Source organism: Rhamphochromis longiceps, linkage group LG5, assembly GCF_057381845.1.
Source record: "Rhamphochromis longiceps isolate RC_006_pf linkage group LG5, R_longiceps_female_GT1.1, whole genome shotgun sequence".
In the NCBI taxonomy this organism is placed as follows: Eukaryota; Metazoa; Chordata; class Actinopteri; order Cichliformes; family Cichlidae; genus Rhamphochromis; species Rhamphochromis longiceps.
Window position 1 is genome coordinate 21,337,025 of NC_140561.1, and position 23,184 is coordinate 21,360,208.

Genomic DNA, 23,184 nt, shown 5'->3' on the forward strand with positions numbered 1-23,184 from the left:
GTGTGTGGGAAAACCAAGTACACCCAATGGTTCAATAACTCAGGAACTTTTTTGCAGGTTTTTGTACAGTCTGTCCTTGGGATGGATTTACTGGGCTGTCCAGTCCTGGGAAGATCGGCAGCTGCCGTTAATGTTTTCCACTCATAAAAAATTGTTCACAGAATAGAATGATGACCACAGACTGTTTAGAAACTTTTCTTTCCTCATTGGCATGATGTTAACACATGATTGTCAGTTAATCAGGTGCATTTGATTAGCAGCGCCTGGCTGAACCTTGCCCTCTTCATAACGGTGCACTTAGACGTTCACACGCTGCTTTTACTTTTTGGCTCATTATTTTTCTAGCTAAATAAATTAAATAACAACACAGTGTAATATTTCATATTTTTTGTTTATGTGAGATTGCATTTACTGAAATTTAGAACCCACTAAGGACCAGATTATGTTTCATTATGTCCTCATACATAAAACTTTCGAATTTACAAATGGTGGTGTCTCTTTTTACCATGACTGTATAAGCAGGCTACACCACATGCTTACCCCTGTTGATGAGCTCCCGATGGATATACTTGTTTTTCTTTACCGATTCTTCCAGCTTGCATGGAACACAGAGAGTAACTGGATCCAATTTAATTTGTTAGCTGACTTCCTGTCTTATCCAAACCTATTTACAAACTATGCTTAGCATGATGGAGCTTCAACTGAAATAATTGCCAATAAGACACATACAACTAATTTAGAAACAAGACAAGCTCAAATAAGGAAATTATAGATGGCAATGAGGAAGAGACAGAGCTTTAAATCAATTTCATTTATAATAGCATAGCTTACTGCATTCATCTCAGTGTTTGGGACAGTGTTTCATTAGATCAGTGTTTTCCCATTTTAACCTGGATGCACTTGGGGCCCAGTTTCATGCATAGGTGTCACTTCTATTATGATAACTTTCCTCATATTTTCAACTAATTATATCATGGAGGATGTCCTGTGGGAAAGTAGAAAATAGATTTCTTCCTAATGATTTCATAAAACATCTTTATCTTGAATCTGATTTAGGGGCTAATAAGCTAAAATTAGTCACAGTAAAGCAGCATACTATGCCTTGAATAAGATTACACATTAATATTATTATTATTGTGTGACAATGAATGTCTCTGATATACAGATCTGGACCAGGGCATCAATGAGCTCCTGGATCTGCTAAGCTCTGAAATGCAACCTGGCAGCATTGGAATCATTAACTCATCAATTCCTTCATCCTCTGGGAACTGCCTGCATACTCTCACCCAGGGGACCAGGCATTGCCATGCACCAAGAGAAACCCAGGACCCTGTAGAGGTCTGTGTGTCCCTCCATGGATATGCCTCCTCAGAACCAACCCTCCACCAAACCAGTCAAGCTGAACCATATTACAGGCAGCACAATGTTCTCCACAGCTTCTGCAGACCATTTCACATCTGTCACTCAGGCTTATCAGACTCCTGGGCAGTGACTTAACGCTTTACTCTGATTAAAAAGTGTTTCTTTAATTTTTTTTGAGCTGCATGCATGATATGGATTATCAGGCTAAGCAGGGTCAAAAAGACTTTGACACAGAAAAACAGCAGCATAATTGGGGAATTAGACCACTGAGAGATTTAGAGTTATTAGTCAAAGTGGGACACTGAATCATGTTGCTAAACTGTTTAATTTAATTTAAATTAACATAGTTATTACACAATTAGCCCACATTTTTAATTTAATGTTGCACAACTCATCAAAACATCACAATCAGTCTGAAATACCAACACTGTGTAAAAGAACTTAGACACATCATTGTTATTCACCTCAACATTAAACCGAATGTGAGAAATTCTGATGTGCTTTGTGAGTTCCTTATCAACTCATCGTTAACCAAATAAATATTGAAAAGATAGAAGCTGAGTGACTGCTATATTTAGGGCATGACCAGAATTAAATAAACACACACGCACACAGATTGCTTCCTCATATGTATGACAAGGGCCATAACTGGTCATTCATTTTGTGAGGATAGCAGGGCTGAGACATTCCACTCGATCTTGCTAAGATGGATGTGGAGGGCTCAGCTATTCCATTACACTCAGTAGTGCTGAGCCTGTTGGACTGTGCTTAGGTGGAAGTCCGCATACTAATAACTCCAGCATATACATCTCTGTACACAATCCTGGATGGAAAAGCACATCTTCTTACCTTAAAATATAATTACTTCGACATGTATTGGAAGATTGAAGTGTTTTCATGATAGTTTCGAAGATAGGAAATCAAGCCAACTGCAGCACTAAAATGTGCCCCGTATGTCAGCAGCAATTAACTCTCGGTGTCACTTTTACAGAGTCTCATTGTGGTCAGTGGTGCAATCAGACTGACTGACTGTATTGGCTGTTTTGTTTATAAATCTGGCTTGCAGAATTGGGTTCCCACCTGGGAATGGAAATACTTTCAGGCAAGTGTAATGTGAGGTCCTAATTAGTTCCACAGAGGTTAAGATGCAACACAGTTTGGAGAGCTGATGGCATGATTTCATAAGTGTGTCCAGCTCTGAATGCAAACGCCTATTTTTAGCATTAATAATTTGCCTTTTTACATTCTTAATTCATATTTATTCCCCAGAACTACTTAAAACATATATTCAATATTCAGGAACAATTGCTGTCTACAGTATAACACTAACCAGACGAGATAAAGGCAACTGACAACATCTGTCACATACTCCTCGAGGACTCTGCTCTGTTCTTTCGGAAAATTTTAACTCACATTAAATAGATAAATTGAACTTTAATGGATGTGAATAAAAAGTGACCCTTCTCGGCTTGTAGATGGTCGATGGAGAAGTATGTGCAGAGTTTACAGAGTGAAATGCACTGAGAATAGAAAAAATATCTCTACCTGCAGGCGTCTCTCCTTAGGTCTCAGCTTAGGGGCAAAGGTATATTACAGAACAGAAGTCAGACATTAAATAGCCTTTATTGTCATTCCAGAAAACACACAGTAAGCTCATTCACTACTCTACAATTAAAATGTTACTATCATCTTATACTCAGAGGCAGCTGCGTTAGCTCTTTGTGGGAATTACAGAGAAACTCTATTGAAGACAAATGAAGTTAATTTGAAAAAAAGGATTTAATGCTAAGAGACACCAAATGAGAGAGTAAATTACTTTACTTTGCTATAAGCACTTTCTCATTTCTAGACAGGACAGCACAAAATGAGCTAAACCACATTTAACAGTCAGAGTCCTGTATAAACGAAAACTAAATGAGGCTCTAAATAAATATGAAAAGTGAAGGGATAAGAATATCTCCACAGTCCCAGAAATTCCTCAGATTAATAATGATATCTTTCAAAAAGACTCAATGATGTCTGCTGGGCAGTGGAAGGCGATGCGACTGTAAATTTTATATTGCGTTAGCTGCACTATGGATGACCTGCAACAGTCAAGCTGGGATGCATATAGCAGACAAGAGGAAGGGCAACAGGACTTAAATGAATACCTTGTTAGCTGTAATAAATCTGTGACTAAATCTACACAGACCATCACATGAAGAATAGCACATTCACTTTAATGCATCAGCTTCAAGAGTGTCATATGTGGGAGCCTATGGGTTTAAATGGCATCAGTGCCTGCAAAGCATCTGTCTGTCCAGGCAGCACTGAATGCATCATGTTTGTGTGGATCTCCCTTGGTCTTACTGCATGATGAAGCAGGTCGACAGAACAGAGAGTACAGTCAATAACACGCGGGGTAACTGTGGACAGCTGTAATCTCATAGCACACAGGATTATGTAGTTGCCCCCCTGTGACAACCCTCTTGCTGATAATAGATTTGACAACATGAACACTGTGTGCTGTCTCCAAGGAACCATTTAATTTACAAGCCATTGAAATGATTACACGCACAATTTTCTGCACATATTAAAGCAGAGCTGATGTTTTTCCTTGCCTTCAATTGCATTATCCTGTTTACAATCCCCTTGACAACTGAAAGTGTGATGCGGCTCTAATAAACACATTTCATTCTCTATCCATTTCATGCTCCAACATAGATCATTCAGTGACACATTGGGTGGGGGTGGGTGGCTGACAACTGGAGGTTTTTGGAACGAGTTAATAAAATCAACTTAGTCAAAATGTCAGCTGCCCAGAAAAGCAAGAAGCTGTGATTTAGTTTGACTCTTTTCCCTTCAGTCTTTTCTTTGTCTGCCTTCTCTACACCTGTTGGACAACTTCTTACATTATTAACATCAGATTTGCTCATTCAAAGCACAAAACTGACCCGAGTAAAGAAAACTCCACGTTATTGTTGAACTCCTTCGAAATCAGGTAACGTTAACATTCTGTGCGAGTTTGCTGTTTTCTAAGTCTTGCGGCATCCTCATACTGCAGCTTGGAAATGGATCACTCTCGCACCCCCGTCGACTGGCAGCAGTAACAAATAAGATTGTCTGTGGCATATTGGCAGATGAGAAGAAGGCAAATGAAATGCTGCCCCTCGGAAGGACAGATGTGCTTCCTACCACTGCAAAGCTGCTTTGTTCTGTGCTGGCATTGCGGGGATACATCAGTAGTCAGCACATGTCTTACCTCGGGTCTTTATCCCTGAAATAACGTGATAGACAGGGATTACGCAGCTGGAGTATGTATGAAAGGCAAACAATAGCACAGGGTGCACAACTCCTGAGAAAGAATGTCTAAAACAAGTGTTTTTGTCCTGACTTCTACCAACCAAGACCATAAACAGAGTGACATTTTAGTTTTTCGAATCTGAAGCTCATGCACCACATCAATGACATAATTGCACAATTAAACATTAAAGATGAATCACCACAGCTGCTCAGATGCTCTCACTGAATTACCTGTAAATCTCTTCTCTGTCAAAGCGGTGGAAATTTAGCCAGGGCATGTCTCATCATCTCTATTTATCTTGTTGATTTAGAGCTCTTGGAAAAGAGACACAAGGTAGCTTTGCACCTTAAATCACATAACTTGTAGAAATGGAGGCACGAGCCAACACATTCTTACACTGTAATATTTTACTGGCTCCAGTAAGAAACTTTGGAAATTTTGCGTTTACTGTGTAATGTCATAGACAGGAAATACAGTATAAGACGGCCAGCTATGCGCAGGTACAATAACAGCTAGTTAAGAATAAGGAGAAAGCGTTTTACTGTGAGCTCCAGAACCTTCTGTGCTGTGAAAAACACAAGGCTGGTACCCGGAAAAAGCAATCAAGAGGAAACCTAAGAACAAAGTACACGTGAAGTGATCCGTGAAAAGTGGAAGCTGGCTTTTTGTTTGTGATGACAGATTGTGCTCCCAGTGGTTTCACCTATGTTATCTGTGAATTAATGGGATTTGAAACCGTCACTCTTTTACTGCCTGCATTGTTTACTTTGTTTCATATTATTCATTTACACTGCATATGCTCTACAATGCATGTTGTTTGCCTTTAGGCTCTTCGGCTGCTGCAGGTTTTCACTTGTTTTCTCCTGCACTCATTTTTCTCTTTTTTACATAAAAAGTCACCAGGATACTACCTTTTCCCAAATGGTGATGACACCAATAATTCCATTTTAATAATTAATGACAAAGTGAAATGTAATCACTTGAGCTTGTTGTAACAGTGTAGCAGATATCAGCTTTTAGTGAGAGTCACAGGGATGCTTTTGTGTTTATGTGATCGCCTTCCTGATTTTGTAAAGCCACTCATCAAAGTAATATTTTCACAAGTGTGAAAAACACCACCATGATAGGAAAAATGGGACAGCGTTAGCCATTAAAAGGAACGGTAAAACTAAAACAATCTTGTGACCTTCATGCACAGGGCTTTAACCCCAAAAAGCATACATTGTTCGTTTGGTGTTTGCAATTTCCTGCTCGGTTTCTCTGTGTTTGCTTTTTTTGACCTCTAGTTCAACACAGCCTTTGCATAATATCAGACAATCCTTTAAGAACAAGTTCTGACAACCAGGAAAAAGGCAAAACAGAAGTGAAAAAGGACAGAGAAAACCCCAGTGTAGAAGCCCTGACATTGTTTTTTCTTGCTGAGAAACAGTTGTCTGCGTGCCAGGAAAAAAAGGGAGACCTGGAAGGCTTGGATAGAAATGAAATTGTCCAATTCTGGTCTCTATTGAAACTTCTTCCAGTGCCTGCAAACAGCAAACTGAAACTGGGAGTTGTTAAGAGACATTCTCAGGCAAATGTTACAGCAGGCTAATGTGATTTGGAAAGTTGTGGCATGATGGTTCAGGGAATGAGTGGATTGTGATAAACTTGATAAACATGAAGCAACAACACCCTTAGAGGAAAACATAGATGGAAAATAGTTATTTGCCTTGACCCACAAATTCACGCTTTAGTTATGTATTAGCAATTCAATCAAGGAGCATTTCAACAAGCATTACAGCAGATTATCCAGAGACCTATACTGATTTCTCCATGGCAGCTAGCTGTACTTGACAAATTGATTTTTATTTCTCAGAGTGTCTTGGGTTAAATTACCTATAATTGATGAGAATTTACAGTTTGTGATTGTGTTTTGTCATGTTTTAATTTACTCATTTACTATGTGAAAAGTGCAGTATTTTCTAGAATTGCACCCAGTATCATCTCAAACTTACTGAATCAAATACCAGTATCCAAAGTACGATCTCTTACAGTTTATTAGACTAAATGCTAAAGTTAATGTTTAAGTAAATATTCAGTAACATAGGAGACAAGTAAGGAGATAAAGGAAGACATTTTCAGGCATCTCAAGGTGAAGTTTGACTGCATTCAAGTCAGGGCTTTGGTCACACAAGATAAGATGTGGTCTAGTTATTATAAAAGTTGGGAAACTATTGTGTTATAGCAGCCAAAACATAACAAAACAACAATCCAAACAAAAATAGATTCAAAACATTAAACAGCTCAATAAAATAAACATAGAAAAAAGCAAAGAGCTCAATAAATCAAAATCTGAACAAAATAGGAAAAGAAGCCCGATAAACTCATACTAAATGTGGCTGTTGTGGTTTGAAGCAGACAAAAAGACAAAATGTTGTGCTGCCTATCCAGCAAGTGGTGCATAGGGTGGTTTGCATCCATTCATTATGCATTCAGCCACAGTCATTTGGATGACTTCTGCAGCAGCTGATGGAGGAATGATGGAGGAACTGGATTCAACCAGCAATAGCAATGATGGGACAACAATTCCCTTGGCAGGTAAGATGGACAAATTCCCAGAGCTAGCAGTTCAAAATTCAGGCCACAGACACATTCTTTTAAAATAACATTACTGAGATTAGACCACTTACTTAAAAACTGTAAGCTCAGTGTTAATTCTTACCACTCAGATTAATTTCCCTGTCTGCCAGGAAAAGTCACACTGTGGTTTGGGAAGTGTGAGTGTGGCTCCGTGAAATCAAACTACACTCATTATTCTCTCTGGTTCTTAAACTGCTCACCAGGCTCATCCATCTCACTGTCCAAGGACTTCACATTTCCCATGATGATTGTTGGAACAGATGGTTTATATTTCCTCCTGTTAGCCATTCCCGTGGTCTCCTTGCAGGTTCTCCAGGATTAAAAGCCTCGCTCCGGGGACTAGAACTGCTGGTGTGATCAGCTGGTGAGAATCTCTGTTTTCAGAGTATCAGAAAAAGCAGAGGGTAGACTTGCAACACTTGACAAAATAAAAAGCAGCCATTTCTCCACCACACCAAGAAAAGTCAACTTCATGTGATGATGAAGTCATTAATCTGTGTGATCAGGAGGTAGAGCAATTTTTTTCATGTTGGAAGCTGAAACATCTACCTTTAGCACTCTTAAACATATTTTCATCTTGGTGTACTGTACTGCCATTCAGCATAACCCTGACCAGACCACCACACAAACACACAAAATGATGCTGCCGCCATCACACCTGAATATTGAGAATATTGTTAATTGACACCAATTTTTGTCCAGACACAAGGTTCAGAATTGATGCCAAAAAGTTCAATCACAGATTCATCAAACCAGAAAACGTCTCAGTTGACCAGATTAGAGATCAGGGCATTGATGGTAAGCCTTAAAGAGATTTCTCACATCTCAACCAAGGATTTCTTCAGGTCTCCCAAAGTTATCGTTTGTTACTTGGTCTGTTCTCTTACCAAGGCCCTTCTCCCCCAAATACTTAGTTTGGCAAGAATACAAGCAGTAGCATAAACCCTGTCTATTCCAGATTTCTCCCATTAGAAATGATTTTGGACACATATGCACTGTCAGTTGTTGGATAGGTGAGTAGTGTATCAATGACAAATCTAATGAGCAACAAACAACGGCGTAGAAGTAACTCAAAGAGAATATAAATATATGAATATTTATGTCAATGTGATATTTGCTTTTTTTTAATGCAAAAGTAGGAATCCCAGTTATAAGTTTATAATCTAATGAACAAGTTTAAAAATTATCCAGATTTTGTTAGATGAGAGACGTTGATTACTTAAGCTCAGATCTCACTGATATTGCATGGCTGTCATTGGAACCTCAGTTCTCTCTCCAGTTACCCTCCCTTGTTGGTTTTATCTCCCGCTTGGTGAGATAACACAACAGGAATGTGACACAGGAGGTACTGCAGAGCTGCTTTACTTCCATGTATGGCTTCATGTCTACAGTTTTCCAACTTATCTTCACTCTAAACCTGCTCAAATAACTAAAATGTGCTTTGACCTGGGACAACAAAAAAAGGAAAACAAAATCATTGAATAGTTCATAAGTTGAGTTCACCACAAGACTGAACACAGCTGCGGCACGTCCACACTTTCTACGATGACTGTCAGTACTGGAGGAACATACATGCGCATGTCAGTCTGAACTGCTCATTCAGCTTACAGTTGTCATGGTGTGAGAGTCAGTGCTCATGCTCGACAGATCATCTTTTCCAAAATGCCTGTGATTGATTCAAAATGATGGGGGTAGGCAATTAATTTTTCCCAAGGGGCCACATCAGAACCAATAATTAATATAAATTTTATTTCTTTATAAAGTGCTACAGGTGGAGCTAAATGTTACAATTAGGCAATGAAAAAGTGAAAATACATGCCAACAGTTTACCACTATTTAATCAACAATCCCCTTTCAGCCCCAGCTTATCTACGTTATCTAAGTTACCTCCCTAGAATTCTCTGCCTGAGTCCCTTTCATTCAGTGCACACTGCCAGGTCTTAATAATCTTCTTTACCCCAGATACAACAAACGATTGTCTGGGCTGTCAAAATTGCCCGCTTTGTTTTTCAACTCCCCATCATGGCTTACTAGTTTTTCTGAGTTTATGGCTAGTCTTATGGTTGATCTTGACTAATCCGTCCCTGAATGTGTGAAGCTTGTTGCTTTTACAGCTTTAATAGCAAAGGTTCAGGTGTCTGTTGCCACTCTGCATCAGTCAAATTCTTGTACTTCTCTGCAACTTTAGTCTCCTAATGGTGATTCAAACTACTGTATGGTGGATATTTATGTTTGAATCCTACTTTACCATTGACCTCACCACTCAGGGACAACCAAAGGGCCGGATGTTGCCTAGAGGCCATACAATGTCCAGATCTGGTCCAGACACTGAGAGATTTAATTTTAGTCCCTTGAAGCACAATCATGTTGTACAAATGGAATTACAGAGCTGTAACCTCTCACATTATAAATAAATATGAAATAGAGTGCTAATCAAGACCTAATAACATCAGGAAGATAATGGAGAACGCCAGCAGTGTGACAAATTTTAGTCATGTTGTGCTGGAGGCAATGGAGATGTGATTGTAAATGCTTTGGCCGCCTGTTTCATTTAATCTCCAATGCTAATTTGATAAAGTGTTTAAAAGATCTTGTGCATCTTTTATCTAAAATGCATGTTGTAACATAGTTAGAAAAGTTATTGCATAAATTAAGTTCATTATCATTTGTTTTCTTTGTTAATGGATTGTGCTACTTCAAATGCACTCTACTATATAGATGCGGTAATATTTGATTTTCCACTAGGAATATTCAGTTATTAACCAGTTTGTACTGGTCACAAGAGCACCAATAACTAAGTGCCAAGTTAATTAAGCACTTTAAAGCCTTTGCATGTCTTTTCTGAAAAATGCTGTATAAATGAAGTTCCCTTATTTTATTTTATTTTATTTTACTTTATTAGAATTTAACCATCCCCTTAAAATGTAATGATTTTTAGTTGTTTTTGACTGAGGAAAGAATATGTGTTTTCTTATTTTATCCTCCTCGAAGTGGCCACCAAATCATGGGTACACTGTGGTCAGGGTTGAACATGGTCAACAACAATACCCAGGCTGTGCTCAGCTGGTACTAAGGGGCCCAAACAAAACTATTACACCACCACCATCCACCTAGACTGTTAATACAGTAGATGGATCAGTGCTGTTATTTAAGTCAAATTCTGACCCTATCATCTGAATGTTGCAGCAGAAATCAAGCCTCAACAACATTTCCCAATCTTCTAATGTCCATCTTTAGTGAGCATGAATGAATTGTAGCCTATGTTTCCTGTTCTTAGTTGACAGGCGTGCCACCCAGTGTGGTCCTCTGCTGCTGTAGCCTGTCTGCTTCAAGGTTCGAGATATTCTGCATTCGGAGATGCTCTTCTGCATACCTTTGTTGTAACAAGTGGTCATTTGAAGTACTGTTGCCTTCCTTGCAGTGTGGACATTTTCCTCTGACATCTGGCATCAACAAGGCATTTTCATTTCTCACTGGATATTTTCTCTTTTTTGGACAATTCTATATAAACCTCACTGTGGAAAAATCCCAGTAAATTAGCAGTTTCTGAAATACTCCAGCCAGGCCAGTCCATCTGGCACCAAGAACCAACCATACACATTCATAGTCACTTAAAAAATCTTTCTCCCCCTTTTTGATGATCAGACTTTAACAGGTTGTTTTTACCACGTCTGCATGCTGAAATGCACTGAGTTGCTTCCATGTGATTGGCTTTAGTGACAAGTTCACACCGTACACATCAGTATTATGTCTACAGATGCTTTCTGCCCACATGTCCAATCCCCCGCATCAGTGAATATCACCAATCTAAACGCTAAAGGATTTCAGGGGGGAGTTTGTTTCAAAATAATAATTATTATAATGAGACTTAAAAAAGTTTTTTTTTTAAATTGTCCAAAAAATATATTTCACCTAATTAACCTCTCATCTGCCTCACTGGCCTCAATTATTATTATAATTATTGCCACAGCAGAAGATTTTTTTTTTTTTATTATGAAATTTTAATTTTAAAACTTTAAAACCACAAAAACAGCAGACTATAAATGTGGCTTAAATACACCAGAGGAAATTAATGTATATTGTCTATTGGTGAGGGAAATTTTTCTTTTCGCTTGCTTTTCTCCACTGAGGTCAAACAAAGTCAGCCTGAGCACCACAGAACTGATACAGATGGTTATTAAATTTACCCAATGACACTTGAGCTCTGTGTAATGTTTGTTTTCAATTTCAAGTCATTACACAGCCTGCTGTTGAGGGACCCATTCACATCTCTCAAAGTTAAGAAAGCTATTAACAGCAATAACAAAAAAAAAGAAAGTTGTCCACTTTCTCCTTTTCATTCACATTCTGGGCACTAACTGGAGAGAGTCTTATATCACAAAGCTTGGCTGCAGATACTGCCTGCTGCCTCCGAACATGCAACAGCATGTCTAGAAGAAAGATAAGATTGCTTTAATTGCCAAGAAAAAGCGTTAATCATGTCACTTAATTCTGTTATGGTTTGTTCTATAAATGGTCTTTTGTCCCCACTAAACAAGCAGTAAATGTGTGGTAATCAAATCTTCATGTGCCAATCTGAGATAGGTGGGGAGTTCCACAGCTGAGGGAATCAGACAGCAAATGCCCGGTCACCTTTGGGCACAAGCAGAGAAACAGGAATCATCAATAAAGCGCTCATGGGGCACATGGAAGCAGGAGCGTAATAATCACTTAAGGCCTAAAATCTGACATGATTTCAATCTCATTGAGAATCTCAACTTGCCCACCTCTTCTATCCAAGTGCTAAACTAAAGCGAGTTTTGTCGGGAGAAGCCTCATTGAAATTGCAAACATGTCTAGTGGCAAATGAATGCTACTTATACAATCCCTGTTTAGAGTAAACGCATGTGGCAAAAGTAATTTAAGTTGATTCAAAGGGATCTGATTATGGAGCACAACTGCGTGATTGTAATTCGATATGAAATATCCTCTGATGTATTTATGCAAATCTCTTATTATTCTCTATTATTCTCAGTACAGTATTTTTTGTGCAAACCTCGACACATCTCTAAACATGATGCAGGCTGTTGATGGAGCAAATTAATTTGATCATCTGCAAAAACCCACATAAGCCTGAATGTTAAGCAGGGCTGCTAAATATTTGCATATACAGTAGTGTTTACATACTCTGCATCCTACTGTCATCTGCTAGTGTGTGTCTCTGTGCTGGAAGCACAGTTTGTGCCTTCCTCTTGAACTCGCAATAACAGATTGCATTTTCTGTATAATGGACTTATTGTGTGTTTGTTTGGATCCAGCATCTGTCAGCCTGCGTTAAATCCTTTGAACATACCTTTGCTGGGATGGGACCAGATGCCATTCTCCTATTACCTAAACGAACTGTCATGTTTCCATCTGGTATAGGAAACAAAGGATGCATTTAGCATTTTATACCATATATAACTGTGACACTAAAGGTTTACCATTTGAATTTATGTTAAAAGCTGAGATAGCTGTTTTACACTCAAATTAAAAGAATAAAAAAAGTGAAAGAATTAGCAACAGTGTTTTCAAAATATGCACAAAAATACTGTTGCCCATGTGCAATCATGGGAAATGTGCTTATTTAAATAGAAATAGTCCTCCTAAGACAAACAATCATATGTCATTACTTCTCTAAAAGCTATAGCTTTCCAATGTTTTATCTTTTTTAGCTTCTGTGCCACCTCCAGTTTATTATACTAAGGAATAGGTTCCTCTCATCAAGTCTCAAAGAAGCTATTCAATACTGTAAATAACTGTAATTTAATCTGTCAGTACTTTTTGTGTTAAATGATAAGCCTGAGTCTGCCATTGTATTCCACACAAGTAAATGAAAGACTGAACAGGATTTTCGGCTTCCTCTCAAACAGCTCACAGTTTACAAGATAACAAAAACAAATTAGGCCTCAATGTTTTGCATTTGTTTTAATGAATTAGGAATTACATTTTAGTGGTAAAATTAATTTTCATCTTATTCGAGAAAACCCCAATGATGCTGGAAACATCAGCAATAACCAAACCAAAACACAGTTAAAGACCAAACGAAAACAACAACAACAAAAAGCGTTGAACAATCTGCTGATTATACTAGATGCTGTCAAGACACAAAATTACTTCCTGGATAAAACCTTGTCTTTGTGCCTCTGAGTCTGTTGTCATTGCTGGTGTTTCATCTTACTAGGTAATCGATTGCATTTAGGTCTTAATTTCCCATTTGACAACAAGGTAGAAAACAATCAGGGGCCTGTTGCTGGTTGCTTTAAGTAAAGCGTGATTATGTGACCAGAATTGAACACAAATCCACAGCAACGCATAGCCTCATCTTGGCCAGGCTCACTCTACACAGTTGAAAGCTCGGGTGGGTCATACTACTACACTAATACTGTGCTCTTGACATATACCTAGGCCAAAAAGTACTCTTTTGAAGGAAACTCAATTTTACAGTCTTTGGTCTTGTATTATTCATTCATTAATGGTTCGACTACATCATAATTATCACTGAGCCTTGCTTTTCACACTTTGCTATAGTAACAAGTAGACATGCATTCAACATGAGTGGTTCATAGTTAGGTCCATAAATTTTGGTCAGCGACACAATTTTTTAAATTTGTACGGAAGTGGGTTAGGACCAGTGGAGAAAAAATGTGGGCGTAGTTTTTTTTGCCCCAGAATTCTGAGAAAAAGTCAGAATTCTGACTTTTTTTTGTAATTTTGTCTCTGTACACCACCACAAAATCAAGATGTGATTGAAGTGCTTTTAGTGGTAATTCAAGGGGGTTAAAAAAAAAGCATTGCATAAACTGTTTCAGAATTACGGCTATTTTTTGGATGAACTGACAATTTTAATGGTAAATGGGTTTACTAGTCCCTAAGGACTCCAAAGTGCTTTACACATCCAGTCATCACACATTCACACACTGGTGATGGCAAGCTACATTGTAGCCACAGCCACCCTGAGGCGCACTGACAGAGGCGAGGCTGCCGGACACTGGCGCCACCGGGCCCTCTGACCACCACCAGTAGGCAACGGGTGAAGTGTCTTGCCCAAGGACACAACGACCGAGACTGTCCAAGCCGGGGCTCGAACTGGCAACTTTCCGATTACAAGGCGAACTCCCAACTCTTGAGCCACGATCGAATTAGAAGGATTGTTTTTAAGACTTGGATGAAAATCATTTTAATTCAATTCAGTTCCTTAGATTCAATTTTATTTATATTGCGCCAAATAACAGCAACAGTTGCCTCAAGTAGCTGTAGTCAGTCAGTGAACCCATGGACAGCACCAAATGCTGTTTCCAATCTTGAGATGAACTGCCAGGTCTTGACTGCAGCTACCTTCGGTTGCTGCTTGATTCAGTATTCAGTTTTATCTTCAGTTTTTAAAAACCTCACTGTTTGGTGAGATCTGGTGACTGACATGGGCATTTAAGAATATCTCATTTCTTTGCCTTGAAAAGCTCTTTGGTTACTTTTGCAGTATGTTTTGGGCCATTCTCCAATTAGTTTTGCAGGATTTCGCTGAACCTGGGCAGAGATAGTATAACTCTGTACAAGTCATAATTCATCCTGCTACTTCTGATGGCAGTCATATCATCACTAAACACTATGACAAGGTCCCACTACCAGCTGTACATGTCAATACCAATTCATAACCAGTGATTTCCATCTTCTGTCTCTCTGTATTTACATTCATGAAGGCATCTGTGGATTGTTTTAGATTGTTTTATATACGGTATCTATCTAGATGCTGTAAAGTTGTTTTTCTTAACCATAAAAAGAATTTTGTGCCTTTAGCTATCTTCTGTAGTCTTTCAGGCGTTTTGATGTCTCTACACTTGCCAGAGCATTCTTCTTTTTTTTTTAAACTATGTACCAGATTGTTAATTTGGCCACTCCTTAAGTTTTTCCGATCTTTCTGGTAGTTTTATTTTTTGTTTTTCAGCCTAGTGCTGGACTCCTACCAAAATCAGGTTCAACACTTCAAACGAACGTCAGACTTTTTATCTGCTTAATTTTCATGAAATACTGAGAGGACACGCCTCATCTGGCCATGAATGCTTGTCAGGCAAATATCCAATTACTTTTGCACCTCTGAAATTGGAGGACTAAGTAAGTAAGTAAGTAAAAATGGCTGTAATTTCTAATTAGACATTTTTGATTATCCCCTTTTTCTACACTTCAAGCACATATTGTTGGATTTAAAAGTTGTGTTCCCCAGTTGGGCTGTTGATTGGCTCTTTGGGGGTAGAGGCAACTTCCCATTATCCATAGATGGCTATTTAGTGTTTAGGAAAGACTAAATCATTTTAACCAGAAACATATTTAACATTAATTTCTATTACATAATATCATGACAGATACTTTGTTAAATGCACAATGACTGTATCATTGACCAACACTGTTTGTTGTCTCCACTTAAAAACAAGCAGTGTGTAGTAATCAACTCTGAGTGTGCCTGCCTGAGATCTCCAAGTAGAGAATTCCACAGATGAGGGACTCAGTTAACAAATTCCTAAGTTTAGGGCCAAGTAGAGAATCGTGAATCATAAAAAAAGTTAAAAGATTGCTGATGTGGACAGAAGCCCCATCATTTAAGGCTTTAAAAATCAAGCAGTAATATCGTAAAACCATTTCTAGCATTCCCAGATTTCGACTGAAGGACAGCGACAATTCGTATATCGGGGCTGATTCTTTCAGTACATGTTACAAGGCTGACAGCAGTGTTTCAGACCAACTGCAGTCTTTGGATATTTCACCTACTGATCTAAAAGTAAAGTGCTCTGAACTGGTCGATACTGCAAGAGATAGAAAAGCATCATCCATGCTATTAAGTCATTAGTGAATATGTAAGACATGATCTTTCTTAACTGTCTCTGGTAAAGCAAAGTAGAGGGTCCACCACTTTGGCCACCTGAGCATCAACCGACAGTACCGAGTAAAAAATTACTACTAGATTCCCTCTTTCATAAGTAAACCAGACTGGATCAGTAATGCTGGTATTTATTACCTCAAACTTTGAGTAATTTGGCTGCAGGAAACATTTGGACATTCATCTGATTTTGAATAGGAAATTAGTGCTGTGCCCAAATTGGACTAGAGGTTTCACATTTTTACTCGGTGTACTTCTTATACCATCAAATATCACTTTCAGGTTTCATAAAGTAATTTAAGTGATTCATTTGCCATCACAAGTCCTCTTTGGAAACTTCCAAGTAAATGTCAAGAATCCTCTTGAAGTAATACAAAACTGAGTTGTCATGGAGATGGTTAACTTCATCCCGTAAAGACAGCCATGAGAGGTCGTTGAAAGTTTTGGAAATATAATACAAGTGGGAATCATGTACATGACTTTACAGTCAAGCTGTTGCTTTAAGGTCAACGAGGAAGGTTCTTCCTTGTCGTTCTTGGAAATGGCTCCATGTTCCCTCTTGTTATGAATCCTTTACGTCTGCTTACAGTTCTGCTTCATTCAAAGCATTTTGTATTTTGAAAGGTTTTCACTATCTCGTAATGTGTGGACCACTGAGATCTACTGAGACTTAAACTGTAGGATTGAAACTTTAAAAAAATGTTTTACCTAGCTTCAACTGTTGGTTGCATTTCAATAAATTCCAGTTCTCCACGTTCAAATTTCTATGTAGACTGTAACTGACAAGTCAAACATATACAATAATCCTGCCAAAGTTATTGTTTACCTTTGTGTTCTTTATTAGAACAAATGGGAAAAAGTGACTTCATCACAATATTCTTTTAATGTTTGAAATAGAAAAAAAAAAACAATCACATACAGTGGGGCAAAAAAGTATTTAGTCAGCCACCGATTGTGCAAGTTCCCCCACTTAAAATGATGACAGAGGTCAGTAATTTGCACCAGAGGTACACTTCAACAGTGAGAGACAGAATGTGAAAAAAAAATCCATGAATCCACATGGTAGGATTTGTAAAGAATTTATTCGTAAATTAGGGTGGAAAATAAGTATTTGGTCACCTCAAACAAGGAAAATCTCTGGCTCTCACAGACCTGTAACGTCTTCTGTAAGAAGCTTTTCTGTCCCCCACTCGTTACCTGTATGAATGGCACCTGTTTGAACTCATCATCTGTATAAAAGACACCTGTCCACAGCCTCAAACAGTCAGACTCCAAACTCCGCCATGGCCAAGACCAAAGAGCTTTCGAAGGACACCAGGAAAAGTATTGTAGACCTGCACCAGACTGGGAAGAGTGAATCTACAATAGGCAAGCAGCTTGGTGTGAAAAAATCAACTGTGGGAGCAATCATCAGAAAATGGAAGACATACAAGACCACTGATAATCTCCCTCGATCTGGGGCTCCACGCAAGATCTCATCCCGTGGGGTCAAAATGATCATGAGAACGGTGAGCAAAGATCCCAGAACCACACGGGGGGACCTGGTGAATGACCTGCAGAGAGCTGGGACCAAAGTAACAAAGGTCACCATCAGTAACACACTACAACGGCAGGGAATCAAATCCCGCAGTGCCAGACGTGTTCCGCTGCTGAAGCCAGTGCATGTCCAGGCCCGTCTGAAGTTTGCCAGAGAGCACATGGATGATACAGCAGAGGATTGGGAGAATGTCATGTGGTCAGATGAAACCAAAGTAGAACTTTTTGGTATAAACTCAACTCGTCCTGTTTGGAGGAAGAAGAATACTGAGTTGCATCCCAAGAACACCATACCTACTGTGAAGCATGGGGGTGGAAACATCATGCTATGGGGCTGTTTTTCTGCCAAGGGGACAGGACGACTGATCCGTGTTAAGGACAGAATGAATGGGGCCATGTATGGTGAGATTTTGAGCCAAAACCTCCTTCCATCAGTGAGAACTTTGAAGATGAAACGAGGCTGGGTCTTCCAACATGACAATGATCCAAAACACACCGCCCGGGCAACAAAGGAGTGGCTCCGTAAGAAGCATTTGAAAGTCCTGGAGTGGCCTAGCCAGTCTCCAGACCTCAACCCCATAGAAAATCTGTGGCTGGAGTTGAAAGTCCGTGTTGCTCGGCGACAGCCCCAAAACATCACTGCTCTCGAGAAGATCTGCATGGAGGAATGGGCCAAAATACCAGCTACTGTGTGTGCAAACCTGGTAAAGACCTATAGTAAACGTTTGACCTCTGTTATTGCCAACAAAGGTTATGTTACAAAGTATTGAGTTGTATTTTTGTTATTGACCAAATACTTATTTTCCACCCTGATTTACGAATAAATTCTTTACAAATCCTACCATGTGGATTCATGGATTTTTTTTTTTTCACATTCTGTCTCTCACAGTTGAAGTGTACCTCTGGTGCAAATTACTGACCTCTGTCATCATTTTAAGTGGGGGAACTTGCACAATCGGTGGCTGACTAAATACTTTTTTGCCCCACTGTAGCAGTGGAACAATGGAAGATAGTCTCTAATGTTTTGCAGTACCTGTAACAGGAGTTAAAGATTTTAAAAGGTCAAAACTCTTGCAGTATAAAAAACTGTCAAATCTGAACATTTAATCAGTACCAAACTCTTCCCACACCACACTGCCTAACCAAGACTAACTAAGCTCAATAAGACTCCTTCTTCAGCTTGACAGCTTCCTTCACCTCTGGTGTCCAACATCTGGTTTTGGGAACTACTTTGTGGCTGCAGCTCCTTGCAGCAACTTCACCAATGCAGGTGTTGAGCATTGTCCACTTCGACTCAATGTCCTTAGCTTCCCTCAGAATGCAATCAAAGCTCTGCAAGAGGCGGGAATTGATTATTGTGGAGAGTGGGGCCTCTACCAGATGCTCCCAGCTCACCCTGACAATATGTTGGAACCAGGTCCGTCCCCTGGTGGTGACCTAACTCAACCTCAGTTGGTGATCAGTTGACAGCTCAGCCCTTTTCTTTACCCCAGTGTCCAAGACATGGACAAAAATCATTGCCTGTAACCTAGGGTGTTCTTGTGGCATGTGCACAACACCCTTATTGTCAAATATGGTGTTCTCTATTGCACAATAACAGAACACCACTAAGGGTCAACAGAAGGACAGAGCCACATAGCTTCTTCGAGTAACCTGCAACAATTCTGCAAAGAAGAGCGGAGCAAACTTCCTTCGCACCATTGTGAAAGACTCATTGCTAGTTATCACAAAAGCTTTTTTGCAGTTCTTGCTGCCAAGAGTGATGCAACCAGCTATTAGGTTCAAAGAGCAATTACTGTTACACAAAGGGCCAGGTAAATTTGGATTGCGTTTTTTTCACCTTAATAAATGAAATCATCTTTAAAAAAAAAAAAAACTGCATTCTCTATTTACCCTGGTTATCGCTGTCTAATTTTAAAATCTGTTTGATGATGCACGATGATGTATGTAACATGAAACATGTAAGTGTGACAAATCTGCAAAAATCTAAGAAATTAGGCAGGGGAAAATGCTTCTTCATCTACCTGAATCCCAAACCAAACAGGAATCATTTTAACTTGTTTCCAGCTGAATTAAAGGCTCCATCTAAAACCCTGTAATTCTACCAGCTTCATTTTGCTTTGGATCAAGAAACTCCATCACAAAAAGTAAGAAGTACAAAAAAGGATGAAGCACTTATGCCAAAGAAACTGTATTTACTGCAGTGAGTCTTATGTAATATACAGTGCAATGCTAATACAAATTGCAGAGTAAGAAAATAATGTTCATACCCATTTCAACAAATGTTGAATTTTCACCAAAAATGCACTGAATATGGATAATTTGTTGTTATCAATGATGAGTTTAAAGTGAGCTACAGCCAGAGGTGGAGAGGTTCATGCAGAGCACTGAGGATTAATGTGCCCCTGTACGCGAGCTGCCTTAGATTCAGACTGATCTGTAACTATGACATTAAGATTGGTTATCCTTAAGTGATTTGATGGGACCTCGACAGTTACAAAAACCACTCAAAGGTCATTTTGACTGAATAATGTGAATTGGGACCAGAGAGGAACATCATAATATTTACTGCATATTTATGAGCCTTTAAATCTCTTTCACCTTGTGTTAGACAGATGATAAATATCCTGTTCGACATTGCTGTCAAGGCACAGGCAAGTAAGGTGACTGTCATTCAGGTGAGGTGTCTGGATCTTTGCCAGACACAATGGGTATGTGTGATCAGTGAGATCACTACCTGCTTCACTGCTTCTTAAATCCAGGCTGAGATCAAAAGCCTCTCAGTGCTCTCCTGTTATTTGAAAGAGCAGTTGCTCTCATGCTAATTAACCCAATGACAAAATGCATCATTGTAAAGGAAAGAATAAGGATGCAGTGAGATAAGGCATGTGTGGCTTAGTGCTCATTTCCCTCCATTCAGCCGGAGCCTAATGATGTCTGGCCATGTCTCTGCTTTGTCTGAGGGGTGAGACGGTTGACTCGGAAGAACCATGTGTCTGACTCCGGGCTAGCTCTGTTTTCAATCAAGGTCAGCTCCCAAATGTTTCCCTGCTAAGTCTCCCATGCATGTGCACATAAACATAAAACATAAAACACATAAAAGTGTTTACACTCTCTCTTGCCTTGACCTCAGGTTTCTGCGAGCGCTGAGTTTATTGAGTTACACCAACCCTGGTTACTTTTCCTTCAACGGAAACAAATCAATTAAAAAAGCTACAGATGTGTTGTAAACTTTGAAAATTGAGAATGACAGAGGAATCACACAGGACAGTGCCCCTAACAGGATTTGGAAACTCATGAGGGAAATTTTGAAGATGGAAACGATAGATTCGTAAACAAGACTGAAACCTAGCTATCCGATGGGGGATACAAAAATTGGGAATCATTTAGAACATTGCTAAAATGCCTTGATGCCAGACCCTTCCTTTCAGAATTCTTTGAGCTGTTAAGAAATCAACGGTAACTCAAGCAACAACACATTCAACCTTGAAGCAGCTGCACCAGCAGAAGAACACACCCAGTTACTACTCCTGTCAGCTAAGCACAGGAAAAAAACAACAATTCACATCATGACAGCTGATCTGAAAATTCTCAATTTTTGCTGCAAAATACAGACGGAAGAGTCAGAATTTGGTGTAAACATGAAAACATTGATCCATCCTGCCTTTTATTAACAGTTCAACCTGGTGAAGGTCATAACGTAATGATGTGGGGGATATTTTCTTGGCACACCTTGGCTGTACAAAAGTTATGGCGGCCACTTCTATCAGGATAGCGCACCATGTTACAAAGCTCAATTTATCTCAAATTGTTTTCTTGAACATGACAATAAGATCACTGTAGCCTTGAACAGACCACCTTTGGGATGCGATGGAATGGGAAATCAACAAAATGGACAAATCTGCAACAACTGTGTGATGCCACGATGTCAACATGGACCAAAATCTCTGAGGAATGTTTTCAGCACATTGAATTTATGCCACAAAGCATTAAGGCAGTATATGATGTAAAATACAAAGTATTCCTGTGTCAAAATATTGAATGTTTCTATTAGTTTATTGCTCTTAAAATCTGCAGCAAAACATGCAATAATACAAACTATGGATTCGAGTCAAAACACAAACAGGTAGCAACAACAGAAATGGGACATTGACCAGAATATTGCAAAAGACAAAACTGTAAAAAAGACCAAAGATTTATTTGTAAACATGAAATTACCAGTGCAACGTAATCAGGGTACAAAGAAATGTTCAAAGGAATGTGCATGTCCTTCAAAGTTAGCTGATACAGAAGCCGTGGGATTTTCTTTAGATTTTTTCCCTCCTTTCCTTCGTCTCTTCTTACGTTTTTCGCCGTCGCTTTCCCAAAACAGGCGATAAAGTGGCATTGTCTTCTGTCGAGTGGGATGTTTGCTTTTGGCCTGGGGTCCTCTCGACATCTCTGTGAATGAGTATTTAGAGACAGCTAGTTAATGTCTTGTGAACAGAAGAGATTAGAACAAGCAGCTTGGAAGGTTGGAGCGTCAGCAGATGTTCTTATCGGTAATGTTTTGACAACGTAAAACTGAAACCAAAAGATTTGGTTATTTATTAATTGAGGAAAAGAATGTGCAAAAGTATTGAGTGTGACCCCCTTGTGAAACTATTCCACCATGTATGACGTCTACCCCCTGGTTAAGGTGACAATGGTCTTGATTTTCCACTTTTTGTACTTAATTGCTTGACTTATTGGCAAAAACCATTTCCTGCCCGATGAGTCTGAAGAGCATCAGGCCCTCAGAAATATTCTTTGTCCGTGCCATGATACACTTTGACAGATCCCCATTCGGTAAATAAAAACGAGACATCCACTCACATCTGTTTGTCATCCCACAAAACACCTCATTTTATTTTAATTTCACCTACAAATTAAGTGCTACTCCGACAAGTTAACAAACCTTTGCCTCTGTCTAACACATAATATTGGGGCCATGGGCTCTTAAATCCCTTCATTTTAATCAAGATTAAATTCTGTGATTTCCCAGTCAGACATGATTACTCGAGCCAAAAAAAAAAAACCTTCCACAGGAGTTATGATGCACATTGCAAATTAAAAATGGAAGATGAATGCCTATTTGCACTTGCATCTGACTAACCCAAAGTTCATACAGTCAATTAACATCAAAAGCCCCTTTAATATCACCAACTAATGTGGAGAAGACTCTATACGTTCTGACGAGAGCGAGGACGCAAAGCCTCGTACTGCATTCGTACTGATTGTCACGCTGCTGAAAGAAATAAAAAACCCGACTATCTTCGGCAACAGACGGCTTGACAGCCCTCCAGCAAATTTATTACAGTGGGTTAAAAGGTTGCTCGCACACAAGTTCAAAATAACTTTGAAAGGAAGAATGTTGAAAGGAAGAAGGCACGCCTCTGCTAACAAAAAGCTCTCACACTACTGCCCGACGACGATCGGGCAAAATTAAAGTCAAAATGTTAATTTGAGAACGTGG

General features: G+C 39.2%; 1 protein-coding gene across 1 annotated transcript in view; it reads right to left on the reverse strand.

Moving 5' to 3' along the window:
- Positions 1–21,727: 21,727 nt before the first annotated feature.
- The window catches only part of rad18 (RAD18 E3 ubiquitin protein ligase), a 28,870-nt gene continuing 27,413 nt past the window's right edge, over positions 21,728–23,184 (reverse strand). The window contains exon 13 of the mRNA XM_085406558.1: positions 21,728–22,130. Within this exon, the coding sequence (XP_085262684.1) occupies positions 22,031–22,130 (100 nt within the window). The 3' untranslated portion in view covers positions 21,728–22,030. The remainder of the gene's footprint in view (positions 22,131–23,184) is intronic.